General features: G+C 34.6%; 1 protein-coding gene across 6 annotated transcripts in view; it reads right to left on the reverse strand.

The window, feature by feature from the left end:
* PPP4R1 (protein phosphatase 4 regulatory subunit 1) overlaps positions 1–14,477 on the reverse strand; it is a 61,277-nt gene that overhangs the window by 29,398 nt on the left and 17,402 nt on the right. For 3 of the 6 annotated variants that reach the window (XM_038543861.1, XM_038543865.1, XM_038543864.1), the window contains 7 exons: positions 11,388–11,472; positions 10,443–10,549; positions 5,788–5,930; positions 4,948–5,094; positions 2,510–2,617; positions 2,316–2,381; positions 1,494–1,652 (listed from right to left, as the gene is read on the reverse strand). In XM_038543861.1, the coding sequence (XP_038399789.1) occupies positions 1,494–1,652; positions 2,316–2,381; positions 2,510–2,617; positions 4,948–5,094; positions 5,788–5,930; positions 10,443–10,549; positions 11,388–11,472 (815 nt within the window). Of the gene's footprint in view, positions 1–1,493; positions 1,653–2,315; positions 2,382–2,509; positions 2,618–4,947; positions 5,095–5,787; positions 5,931–10,442; positions 10,550–11,387; positions 11,524–14,477 lie in introns of all 6 variants that reach the window. The other 3 variants (XM_038543860.1, XM_038543863.1, XM_038543862.1) reach the window with 1 other exon arrangement.

The raw sequence follows: 14,477 nt of genomic DNA on the forward strand, positions 1-14,477 counted from the left end.
ATGAGGAAAAACGAACAGAATCTCAGAAAATGTGGGACTCCACATTTTGGTGCACCAACATATGTGTAACAGGACTACTAGAAAGAAAGAGAGAAAAGACATAGTATTTGAATAAACAATGGCTACAAATGTCCCAAAATAAAAATAATCTACTCATCATAAAAGCTCAACAAGTAGGATAAACTAAAAAGGATCTACAAACACAACAATGCCAAAAGTCAAAAGCAAGAAGAAAATCTTGAAAGCAACAAAAGGAAAGTGATATATCACTTACAAGGGAACGCCAATAAAATAAACACCTGACTTCCCAGCGAAAACAAGAGAGACCAGAAGGCAATAGGGAAAACATATTCCAAGTGCTTGAAGAAATGAAAAAAAAAAAAAAAAAGGTTAACCAAGAATCCTATACCCAATAAAGTTATCTTTCAAAAATGAAAGCAAAATAAAGACATATCCAGATAAAGTGAAACAGAATCTGTTGCTACCAGATTTATGTTAAAATAAATGCAAAAGGAAGCTCTTCAGGTTGAAAGCCAGTTACCCTGGATGGTAACTCAAAGAAAGAAGGATGATCTCAAACTGGTAACTTAACCTTCCACCTCAAGACACTGGAAAAAGAAGAGCAAGCTTAACCAAAAGCGAGCAGTGAAAAAACAGAAATACAGAGAAAATAAATGAAACTAAAGCTTTAAACAGATGAACAAAACAGACAAACCTTTAGCAGACTGGCCAAGAAACAGAGACCAGAGTCAAATTACTAGAACCAAAAAGAAGGGACATTACTACTGACATTACAGAAATACCAAGATTATTAAGAAAATACTGCGGATCATACACACCAGCAAACTAGGTAACTTACGTGAAACGAATTCCTAGACAAACTACCAAAACTGACTCAAGAAGAAAAAATCTGAATAACCCTCTAATAAGAGAAGAAATTAGTAAGAAAAACGAAAAACAAAAAACTATACACAAAGTAAAGCGCAAGCTGAGATGGCCATCACTGCTGAATTCTACTAAACATTTAAAAGAGAACACCCAATTCTTCACAAATTCTCCCAAAACAGAGAAGAGGAGGGAGCACTTCCCAACTTGTTTTATGAGGCCATTATTACCCTGTTAACAAAACAAACAAAAAACCATCACAAGGAAGCTATAGACCATTATCTCTTATAAAACGGATATAAAAAACGGCTCAGCAAACTGAGCCCAGGAACATATCAAGATTTATTAAACTATGGCCAAGTGAGACTTACTGAAGGTTAGTTTAACACCTGAAAACCAATATAGCACATCATATCATTAGAATGAAAATGATTTATATTTGTACAGTTTTGTCTAGTTAAAAAAATTAGTATGTAGTTTGCCTGTTGCCTATTCCTAAAAGGATTAACAATAACATACTTCAATAAATTATTTCTTAAATTATGAAATAAAAATGTTTTGTATAAAATGCATTATTTTGCAAAAACAATAATTAGACAAAGCCCTACCCAACGTGAAGGATCACTGATCAAATTAATAAACAGTGCTGACAATTTTGTCCGTCGGATTTCTTGACAAGTCGCACAGGAAACGGCCATGAAGCATTCGGCACATGCCTTCCGGACTCCCCATACGTTATCAGAACAAAGCTGGAAAAACCTGGGCAGCTACACAAGGACAGTGGTTTGTTAGGCAGACAACGCGGGTTTCAGTGGTTCATTTTATTTCATTTTCTGTTTTTGCAGTGTTTCAAAATATTAGATTTTCCTATAATAAGGAGACCTGTTTCATATTAAAACTGAGTAATCTGAAATAAATCACACCTAATTCACAGCACTGTTGACTGTGGAAAAGCTGAAACAACAAACACAGCTTAAAGGTTATACAAAAGCTTGTACCTAAACTGTTTTGTGTAATGAATGGTTTCAGAAACTCCAAGTATGTTAACTTGTACAGGAAGCATGTATACCCTATGTACTAACCATTTAAAAACAAACTACAGACTTAATTTGTCACTAGAATACTTGAGGGTTGCGACAAAATGACAGATTTCTTTGAATAAGAATTGAGTTAACAGAAATGGAACAGGTAAAAATACATCAATGGTTCTTATATATCACATATCTGCATTTTTAAAAAAACTATCATCAAAACACAATTCAAGTGCTCAGATTATAGAAATTTAAACTCTCAAACTCAAAGTCATATTATCTTTCTAGTTTACATTCATGGGATTGTGTTAATAAAATCTGGGGGTAAATGTATGCATTTTCAGGTTCATGTGTTACTTTGTAACGTACTGCTTACTCCTTTATTGCTGCAATACTTACCAACATTTCCTCAGTAGCTTGCTGGCCAACTACACTGCAAATATCTCCAAAATTGGCAGCGCAGACCTGAAACAAAAGCATCACTGACATTTCAAAATGGTACATACACAGTGCTTTTCAAATAAATCTTTTAAGTTTCACATATCAATAACCACTAAAATTATGTATTTTGAAACAAAATACCCAAAGAATACCTTTCTAACATGAAACATTCTGCAATCACAGCACATCTCACAAAACCTCGGGAGGATAAGACGCTCTGTAATGTCCTTCCCAACCATGGGAGCCATTTTACACATGATCTAAAATGGGTAAGAACAAAAAACACACTGAAAACATCTTCAAACTAAGACTTTTCCAGTTAAGTTTGCTAACTTATTAAAAGTATATACTTTTAAAATAAAATATATTTTATTTTATAAAATAAACGAAATATAAAAGAAGATATGGTATCATTTTATTGCATACATCACAAAAACATTCATCTTATTTATCCAAGTTGAAGACAAAAATAGGTATTACTACCAATAAAATCAATAATTACTAAATTTACAATAAAACCCAGAGAAAATCTGAAAAATTTCGTTCCTGACTATAGTTTTAATCTTATTAATCATTTTGCCTGATAACTTTAAAAGCAAACCACTCTATATTTTCCCAGTAAGAAAATAAATGGTCACTGTTCAAACAGAAAGATTATCCACAAGAAGAATTTGGATTTAGAACATTTGTACTGCTAAGGAAAGACTCTCTAGAGGCAGTCCTTACCTTGCAAAGTACCATATTAACAGAAAGTCGTGCATAAGAGAACTGTGTCCCTTGGTTCCAAGGAATGCAAGGACACAGTTCCAACACACACAGTTTCGGGTAACACAGCCCCAGGCAAATGAGGATGAACTATGTTTGAAAACTGGACCAATGCTATTAAAATAAATTCCCCACCCCACCCCACAGTATAGAAAGAAATCTGATAGTCTGTTATTATTACACCTACTTCTAGCCCATACGAACATGATTAGAAGTAAAAGGAATAGAGATTGCAAAGAAAGAAAGCTCTTCATATAGTTCATGTTTACATAGAAAATCCCAAGGAATCTACAAAGAAGCCACGAGAAAATATGTGAGCTTAGGAAGTTTGCAGAACCTAAGTCAGAATACAAAAATCAAATGTTTTTCTATACATTAGCAATGAAATAAAAACACTTAAACAGTATCATTCACAATAATGTTAAGAAATATAGTTCAACAAAATATCTATGTGTTCTGTCTACTGAAAACTACAAAACACTGATGAGATACATAGAAGATCTAAGTAAATGGTGAGATCTACCATACTCATGGATTGCTAAGGTGGGAGACTATCCCCACACTGATCTATAGATTCCACACAATCTCTCAAAATCCCAGCATCCTCAGAACTGGAGATAACATCTGTATCTCCCAAATCCCAAAGCCAGTTTTGTTTTTTCACTCCATACAGTTTCTAAGCATTTTCAAATCATAAAGATCCAATGTTACATACTGTATCACTGACCTAACATAATTAAACTTATCAGAATGAATTATTTCCAAGACAGAAAACTACTAGGAGGCCAGGGAGTGCATAACATGATCAAATAAACCAACTGTAAAAGAATCATGGGTTTCATACTAGTGATATATATATATATATACACACACACACACGCATATATATATATATATATGCCATTATTTTAGGGTTTTTATTTAAAGTAATCTCTACACAAAACATGGGGCTTGAACCCACAACCCTAAGAGTTGCATGCACCATCAACCGAGCCAGCCAGGCACCCCTATTTTAGGTTTAACTAGTAAACTCTCACTATCCAAAGAGATTTTTTTTTTAAAGATTTTTTATTTATTTACTCATGAGAGACACACAGAGAGAGGCAGAGACATAGCTAGAGGGAGAAGCAGGCTCCATGCAGGAAGCCCAATGTGGGATTCAATCCCAGGAACAGGATCACGCCCTGGGCCAAAGGCAGATGCTCAGCCACTGAGCCACCCAGGCATCCCTCCAAAGAGAGTTGAATAGATTTTTAGATGGATTATACCTTTGTTATGTACATAATGATTAAATATGCATGTTTTTCTTATAATCACAATTTATATCACATATATAGCACTATAAAATTATGTGCCTGACTATCCTTCCTTCAAAGACCATATTGTCAAGGGCAGGAGCTATATTTTTTTTCCTGTGCTTACACAGTGCCTAGAAAAGTGTTCACCAGTAACTAGATTCTCACAAATGTTTCTTCACCCAATACAGGGTTTTTTGTTTTAACTGCACTGATTTCTCCTATCTTCTTTTTCCATAGTAATGAATTTACAGTTCCTTGTTATTCTCTTGATGCCTATCTTGCTTTCTCAGAGTCTGGTGAAAGAGCCATCAGATTCACAGGTGTGAAGCATAATATGGGGCCCAGAGAACACAGACCTTTTTTTTTGTATGCCTACATCCTTTTCTAGCCCTTTCTAATGATTTGTGGTTACTTTCATAGCTGATATATGTAAAACTCCGTAGCATATAATACAATATTTGAGCATCTCCTATTTGTCAATATAGTGACTAATTTTCACCTAAATAGAAAAAGCGCCTTTTACTTACAGCCACTGCTTCTGTTTTCACATCATCGTTGCTATCTGGGGCAGTTAGCTCTATGAGGATGGGGCATACTTTGGTCTCCACATCAAATCGCTCAATTAACTCCTGTTCCAGGAGAGCCAGCAAAGCTGCCTGACTTGTTTTCCTTACCTAGGGGGAAAAAATCAGCAGTATAAACACAGTACATACACGATATAACAAAAATCTATTACTTGATTTTCACAAAATTGAAGACTTTCATCTCAACTTAAAGGGATTCATAACTGGCAAAACCTCGCAAATAAAAACTTGTTGCTATTTTCTCCAGCTATTGCAAAGACATAATGGTAAACTAGGATACGACAAATGAAATGAAACAGAAAAGCCATCCTTGTGGGACTAGGCAGCTCAGTCGGTTGAGCATCCAACTCTTGATTCCACTCAGGTGGCAATCTAAGGGTCTGGAATCAAACCCTGAGTTGAGCTCCCACTCAGTGAGGAGTCTGCTTCTCTCCCTCTGCCCATGCCCCCCACCCCTACCCCTGCTCATATGCTCTCACACATGCAGAAGAAGAGCCATCCTTGTGAAAGATGACTCACAAATTAGCAAATTTTCTGAGGGACACCCATAAGGGTACCACATAAGAATGCAGCTATTGGACAGTATCTTTTAACACCATTAAGGAGACTTCCGAGATTTGCCAGACTCTCATATATCTTGTCTAAGACACATGGCCATTTTGAAAAACAGAATAATGAAGTTGAAGAGGAAAAAACACTCAAATGAGACCACCTAGAGTAGGCCATTCTGCATACACAGTACCATCTAAATTTCCATTAAGAACATGCAAATGGCACTCTTACCTGATTATTCTGATCTGCGAGATATCTAACCACAATAGGCAGTAAGTATTTGGAAAAAGCATATGGGATTGAAGGCCGGTTTTCTTGACAAAACAATGCAATATGAGGCACCTGTTCCATCAGTTCTGCTCTCACGGTTGGTTCTATTGAAATAATAAAAATGTGAGCAAATGCATTCTACCATACTAACAAAATCTTTGCCTGGAGTTAAGACTATATAGGAAAGCTTTGGACTTCCATCTTTGACATAAAAAGGACTTACAAAATGTTCTCTAACTCTAGGATCCTTTTCACAATCATATGCAGGTCAATCCCATGAGTAAAAGACCCTATTCCCATCCCAGACTTCTACTTCCTACTATGTACCAACTATACAATCATTTCCTATTAGGACCAAATTTATCCATCACCTACACTGTGTCATAACTGTTAATTGGGGTTAAATATCCAATATTCACATCAATAAAACATCTATTATCTATGAACTATCTAAAAGCCTCCTAGGTCAAGCCATAAAAAAAAAAAAATTGGCTCCTAATCTAATCAACAAATGGAGAATTTACAGTTAAATTTCACTAAGACTAAAATGGAAGTGACCATTTAAGTAGCCCAAAAGAGTCTTTAACAAAAAAACCTGAAAAGACTCAATATGTACAGCAAGTTTAAGTGTGACAAATATAGCATCTCCAATCTCTGAGTTTCAAAAGGATGAACTAAGAGTAATGGCAGGAGAATTACCTAGTTATGTGACCAAAAAAGATAATTCCTATATTGCACATCATACGTGAATTCTAAGTGCATTAAAGTTCCACATTTTTTTTTAAAGATCAAAAGCACATTAAAAGACAACATTAAAAAAGAATATTTTATCTTGAGGTGAGAAGCCCTTCCAAGGCAAACAAAACCCCAAAACCAACTATCAGACCAACTAATTCCACTTTATAAAGCCTCCATTATAGACCATAGGTACCAGTTAAAGGCAAACCAGCCTAGGAGAAAATACATGTATACAGAAAATACATGTATATTGAAGTATTAATGACTAATTATACAAAGAACCCACTGTTCAAATGAACACAAGAAAGAAAATAAGAATATGAATGTGCAATTCACAGAAGAGATGCAAGTGATGCAAAACACATACAGACATGATGGATTATCAATACAATTGATTTCATCAGACCTAATTAGAAGTTAATACCTATGCATGATTATATTATTAAAGTTACTTTAAGGTAAATATGTATGCATGGGTCCAGAGGAACTTTAGATTTCAACAAACAGAAATTAATGAAACTATTAGCAGAAAATGTACTAGCATTTTACAAACCTAAGAATCTTAACAAACCAATCAATATTTGAGATTTCTATTACATGGCTCTATCATCTGAAATTAGACAGTAATTGAACAAAACAGTGCTTCTGTTTTGGAAAATAAAAATGTAATTCATTAAAAAAAAAAAAAAAAAAAAAAAGACCTAGGCTTCTCCTTTTCCTCACTGACCCTGAATATGCTAACACTGACTTAATAATATGTATTTTTGAAGCAAAAGAAGGATACAAGTTACAGTTCTGGTTAAGGATGAAATTGGTAACTTTTCTTTCTTCAAAGCCCCAGTCAGGCAAATAGACCAATGAACAAAACAGTGTCAAGAAGTGAACCCACTCTGAGTCATTTGGGAGGGATCTCAGAGCTACCACGATGGCTGAGGGGAATGGAGCAAGAAAAGGCAATAGAACCTAATGTCTCTAACGTGGTGGGCTGGGCTGATCACAACTACTGAAAAACAGTTGTAAAGTTAATGCATATAATCCATTCTCCTAAGCAAACAAGGGGCTTAGAATCTTTACGTCTTTCCTCTGCCTTAACCTTACTGACTTTTTTGGTCACATAACTTCCTCTAAAGTTGTTATATATATACACACACACACACACACATATATATATATAGTCATATATATATATATTTAGGATTTTATATAGCAAGTGCTTATTTAGATTCACCACTAATTTGCTTAAGTTTTTCCCTCCTTCATCAGTACATCTTTCATCCAACTCTTTCCTGGTTCAATTTTTAATATCTATACAGTTACACATCAACAATATGATAAGCTTCCGAAGTATAAAGAAGCTAGACACAAAAGGATATCTTCAGTATGATTCCATAAAAAGTTCAGAGGGGCAAACTAATCCATATACTCAGTGGTCCAAACATGGATTACCTTGGGGAAGAAGAACAGGACAGAAATGAGCAGGTGCCCTGAGATGGTTTCTAGGATGCAGGTTCTATTTTTTGATCTGAGTTCTAATTTCATGGGCCTTTATTTTTGCTTTACTTCATGGAGCTGAAAATTTATAGTCTGTATACTTTTTGCAGTTAGTTTTATGCAATATTAAAATAGCAAAGTTCCCCAGCAAGAGTTCCTGTTGCCCATCTATATCATGTCTATCACTACAAGTTAGCCTGTACTGGTACATGTAACTGTTCTAAATCACAAAACACGCTCTAGCTGGCACAGTATAAACCTTTACAATCTGGACCTCAACCACCTTATTGAACAGCCTCATTATTTTAAACTGCAGACACACTAAACCACACGTTGATCAAATGGGCCACTACCTTGAACTCCTTAAGACTCCAAACTGGTCTTTTCTTCTGAGTATGCTCCTTCCCTTCTCTGTACCTCATCATTCTATTAAAGTCAACTCAATTCACTAACTTTCTAAAGCCAGCACCAATCCTCTCCGTTATAATTTATTGTTTATAAGTTAGTTGTGTTCATTAAACTGTTAATTTGATGACAAGAATTCTTATTCACCTTAGTAACTGCTCTAGCATTTATTCTAGACTCTGGCATAGGACTGTGCACTGTATTATGTTCACTGAATGAACAAAAAATATAAATGTCAATAGAGATATTTATCATGAACTCAAAGACTTGAGAATATATTTAAAAAAATACAAAAAAAAAACAAAAATAAAAAAATAAATAAAAATAAAAAAAATACAGTTGACGCTTGAACAACTAGGGGGCTGGGGCACTGAATCCTCCCTGTGCAGTAAAAAATCCACATATAACTTCTTACTCTCCAAGAACCTGACTACTTATAGCCTACTGTTGACTGGAAGCCTTATCAATAACAAGCAGTTGATTAACATGTATTTTTTATACATTTATACTAATGTACTCATAAAAAAAAAATCTGTATGAATGGACTTGCACAGTTCAAACCCATGTTGTTCAAGGGTCAACTATATATACACATATGTATTTATAAAAACAAGCACTATCAGTGACAAACAGGTAAAGGAAAATAAATTCCTCCCTAAAAATATCTATTCTACTAAGAAAGCAATAGCCACAATGCAAAAAATAAGTAAAAATTATAATTGATGAGATTCTCCTAAAACCATTCTGAAACAAGGATACACATGAGCAAGTACATACACAGAATGTTGTAAATAGACAGATTTGTAAGTTTACAAATTTTTTTCTACCCTATAGGAAAATAAAAAATACTTAAGGCTATGTAAATAGTAAAATATATTCCCATAAAACAAATTGCTCACCCAAAGATGAGCCCATCTAAAAACTTAAAAATGAAACTGCTGACATGCAAAAAGTTTGTTAGTGAAAAATAACACATTTTAATAAAGAGATAATGGGCTTAAGAAAAAAATATATTTATTTTTAATTGTTTCTAAAATAAAAAATAAAGATATGCATATGACTTAAGATTAAAATGGGATGCCTGGGTAGCTCAGTGGTTGAGTGTCTGCCTTCAGCTCAGGGAGTGATCCCAAGGTCCTGGGATTGAGTCCCACATTATGCTCCCTGCAGGGAGCCTGCTTCTCCCTCTGCCTCTCTCTGTCTCTCATGAATAAATAAATAAAATCTTAAAAAAAAAGATTTTATGAATCTATGAATTCATGAGAGACAGAGAGAGAGGGAGAAAGAGAAGAGAGAGAGGCAGGCAGACACAGGCAGAGGGAGAAACAGGCTCCATGCAGGGAGCCTGACGTGGGACTCGATCCCAGGTCTCCAGGATCACACCCTGAGCTGAAGGCGGCGCTAAACCACTGGGCCACCAGGGCTGCCCTAAATAAAATCTTTTCCTAAAAAAAATCAGGTTAAAATGTTAAGTTTTATGTTATGCATATCTTGCCCCAATAAAAATATTTTTAAAAAACTTAACCATATTCCAAGCCTCAAGTCAAGTTTATCTCTTTCTTGAGCAAACCCTCCTGTCTTAGCTTTGGAGATAAAACGTTTTAGTTTTACCATGACTGAGTCACATTTTTCAGAAGTGAGAGAGCAGAGGAAAAGAAAGCATTTTATATTTGTCTAAAAAAAACTTACAGCCTACTCTACCCCTTTTAAATTTATTCAAAATCATTTCTAAGTTTTTAGTAATCCTATAATATTAACATATATGCTGCAAAAACAATTTTTAGATTTTTCTGATGAGAAATTTCTAAAATTAAACAGACCAACTACAAAATATAGCTCTTAGAAAGTTATTTTCTTCTTCCTGATGTGTTTGGTCATTTACTTAGGAAATCTTTTTAAAAAGTCTCATATCACACTAAGTTTTTCATTCATTTTTAAAACCTCAAATTTGGTAAAAGAAACCTTTCTCTGCATAAACATACCTGAATCATCAGCTAATCTGCTAATTCTTTCCAGAACAGCAATGCAATCTCTTTCATCATCGCAGACTTCCCTCAACGTGTCCAGCAAAGTCCGGGCCACCATTTGTCTAACAGAAGAAGAAAAGGATCTGGTGTTTAGTGGCATTAATAAGTGATATTTAGAATTCCAAAGAATTCCAAAGAACTCCAAATTATGTAGATTTAGAATCTACATAATTTTAAGGAATTTTAAAATATATTTTATAATATATACTAAGTCACTAATTTCCTAAGTGACAAATGCCAGTATGAATTTTATTGTAATAAGAATATTTACCAAATTATTTTTCATCTTTAGCTGATGTGACAAATTTCTAAGGTCACTGAAAATTCTATAAAATTTCCAACAGTTATCTTCAATTATCAAATAGGAAAATACACACATTCTCCATTATATAAAATATTACCTTCATGCATTTTTACTAAATGATATATACATCTATATTCAAAAAATTTAAGACTTTCAGATTTCCCAGAAATCTCTGGTACAGGTATTCTGGGGACCACAGCTGGAGAAACAATGCATTCAGAGGAGTGTCTCTCCATCCCCTTGAACATTACCTGGCACACAGTAGGTATATAACATTATCTGTTGAAAGAATAATATACTCCTCTCAGTAATCACCTTACACAAATAACAAAATTCTACCTATCAGCAAAAGTAACGCTTTTTTTTTTGTTTTTTTTTGTTTTTTTTTTGCCAAGAAGCAAAGAGTGAGCTCCACATGCTTATTATTAAGATCATGAGTAAACAATTATAAAAAAGGTTTCGGCTGTGATTATTAACAAAACATGTTGACTGAGACTGCACGTTACTACCACTTTTAAACTAGAAAACTGTATTTTCCCTACTGAAATTAATGTAATAATCCTTCCACTTCCACAATGAAACGAATATGCACATACCTGTTAAATACGTTCTCACTTGCAGCATACTTGTCCAATCTCCCCAGTGGCGTCAACATTTCATCTTGTGAGACAAAGTCCAGGGCTGAAGGTATAATAATCACATCAGACTCTGAGCTGTAGTCATCCACACCAACTATCAGAGACATCAGAAATACTCCTTATAATACTTTGAAACTAAAGAGTACCCCTTGCCTGTCTGAAGCAGCATAAGTAAAATTGCCTTTAATGTTTCTGGAGGGGCAAAGCAGATCACAAGAGACTCTTACATCAATTCTGAAGCCATGAATAACTGAAAGATTCTCCTCTCCTTTTTCTATAGGCATTCTAGTTCTCTCTAGAAACACAGGGGTCAGAGGCTACAGAAAATCAGCATGGGGTGATCACTGACAACTTACACGTTCAATGAGAACACTAACAACTTGTAAATAAAATGTCAAACACTGATAAAGTAAATTCTGCAATGCAGTCAGAAAACCTCACACTATAAGCAAAAGAACAAACATAAGAATTACACCAGGCTTCTCATCAGAGACAATACAAGCCAGGAAATAGAACAATCTTTAAAGTACTAAAAGACTAAAAGAAAAAAAAAAAAAAACAATGTCAACTTACAACTCTATACCCAGTAAACATCTTTATAAAGTATTTCTGAAGTTCATATCTTTCAAATACAAAGGTAAAATAGACCTTTTCAGACACGCAAAAGCTGTCAGACATCATCACCAGCAAAACTGTACTATAAGAAATATTAAAGTCCTTCAAGCAAAAAGAAAATTATACCAATTGGAAATCTAGATCTATACAAAGGAATGAAGAACACCAGAAATGGTAAATATGTGGGTAAATACAAAAGACTTTTCTTATTTAAAAATCTCTTAGATAACTGATTAAGGTAAAAATATGTACTTCAAAAAAAAAAAAAAGATAAAAAATGTACTGTGGGGACTGTTAACTAGAGTGAACACACTGCTGGTTACCAGAGGGGAGCTGGGTGGGGGGAATGGGTGAAATAGGTAATGGAGATTAAGGAGTACAGTAGTTGTGATGAGCACCAGATGTTGTATGGAAGTGCTGAATCACTATGTTGTACACCTGAAACTAATTACACTGTATGCTAACTAGAATTTAAATAAACACTTTATTATTTTTTTTATTTTTATTTTTTTTTTAAATAAACACTTTAACAAATGTACTTTGGGTTTATGTAGAATATATAACTATAATAACACAAAGGCAGGAAAAGGGTAAAGTACAAAGTTCTTACACCATATGTGAAGAGAGACATACTATTTGAAGGCAGACTGTATCAAGATGTATAATAATTGTAATCTCTACAGTAGCTATTAAACGTCAAAAAAACAAAACAAAACAACTCCACCAAGGAGACATAGTTAGTAAGCCAATAAAGGCCATAAAATGGAATCATAAAAAAAATACTCCAAAAGACGGCAGAGAAAGAGGATAAAAAGAAAAGATAGGACAAACAGAATAAAAATAGTAAGATGAGAGATTTAAACAACCTTGTCAGTAACCATGCTGAATGTAAATAGTCTCAATAGCCCAACTAAAAGGCAGAGGTTTTTGCACTGGATTAAAAATAACACCTAACATTAAAATAATTACTTACATAGTGCAGATAAGGTTAATACAGGTTATGCTGATCTACAATTCATAGCAAAGTACCTTATTTATTTTGAATCAGGAAGTTGTAAAAATCACTCAGATGCTCTCATTTGGCCTCTGTTTTCTCCTTTCTAGCACAGGACTATTGAGCTAGCATGACCTCGAAGGCACCTTTATGCAGGCTTTAGAATTCTATGACTATGACCAAACTGTTTCATCAGTCTCATACTTGTAAATCTTAAAGATAAACATTAAAAACATTGATTCTCGTCCTTAGAAAGCCAGGACTCCTGGAGTGCTGACCATCCAACATTGCCATTTACAAGACAAGCTCGGAGCACTTACCTTTAAGTGCAGACCTCTGGGTCACATAATCAAATACTGATTATGGGGGTTTGGAGTGAGGCCCAGGAGCACTCATTTTTAATAAATACCTCTACTAATTCAAATGCAGATTGTTTGCAACCGTATTTAAGAAACATACTGGTAGAAGGCAACAAAATGGTATTTTGCATCAACTTCTGTTACCATTCTATCCATCACGGTTGCCAAAGAGAAGGAGGTATTCCACTCTGGCATAGGCGCTGGTGATAGAGCTTCATTTTTATTTCCCAGAACTGCTGCTTCCTGCCAGCATCTGTGGAACCATTCTGGCCTAAACCCTCCTTTCTGAACTCAAGACTTCATCAATTCTTTTTTTTTTTTTTTTTTAACATTTTCTTTATTTATTTGAGAGAAAGACAGAGAATGCAAGACAGAGTACAAGCTGGGAGGAGAGACAGACTCCTGGCTGAGCAGGGAGCCCAATATAGGGCTCGATCTCAGAACACTTGGATCATGACTTGAGTCAAAGGTACCCAGGTACCCCTTTTCATCAATTGTTGATTGGACTAGTAAGACTATGGATCTCATCTTTATGGAGGCCACAAGGATTTGGTTACCATAGTTACAGACTGCATACTTTAGGTCTTGTACAGTCATCCTGCAAATGCCTGCCACAGGTTACAATAAAGAAAAACACGAAAATAACCAATAAAAAAAGACTTACCACTAATGGAAAATCCTACAGCATGTACCAAGTGATGGTACAGTAAAAAACACCCTCCAATGTAAAATAGACAACACAGAGGGAGTAAATGTAGCAGTACTGCTAACAAGGTTCCTATAGTTTATACAAAGCAGAACACTAAGTAGATTGTAATAAATTAAAGATATAAATTATAATCCTTACGAGTACTGTCTAAAACATGCAAGAAAGAATAGCTAGAAAGCCAAGAGGGGAATTAAAATAGAATACTAAAAAATATCATTAGCCCAAAAAAAGCCAGGAAAAAAGCAACAGAGAAAAAAAAAAGAGAGAGACAAGTAGGAAAAGGCTGACCTAAATCCAACCAGACCAATAATTACATTATATATAAGTGGATAAACATTTAAAAGCAGAGATCCCCAATAAAAAAGTAATAC

Source organism: Canis lupus, chromosome 7, assembly GCF_011100685.1.
Source record: "Canis lupus familiaris isolate Mischka breed German Shepherd chromosome 7, alternate assembly UU_Cfam_GSD_1.0, whole genome shotgun sequence".
In the NCBI taxonomy this organism is placed as follows: Eukaryota; Metazoa; Chordata; class Mammalia; order Carnivora; family Canidae; genus Canis; species Canis lupus.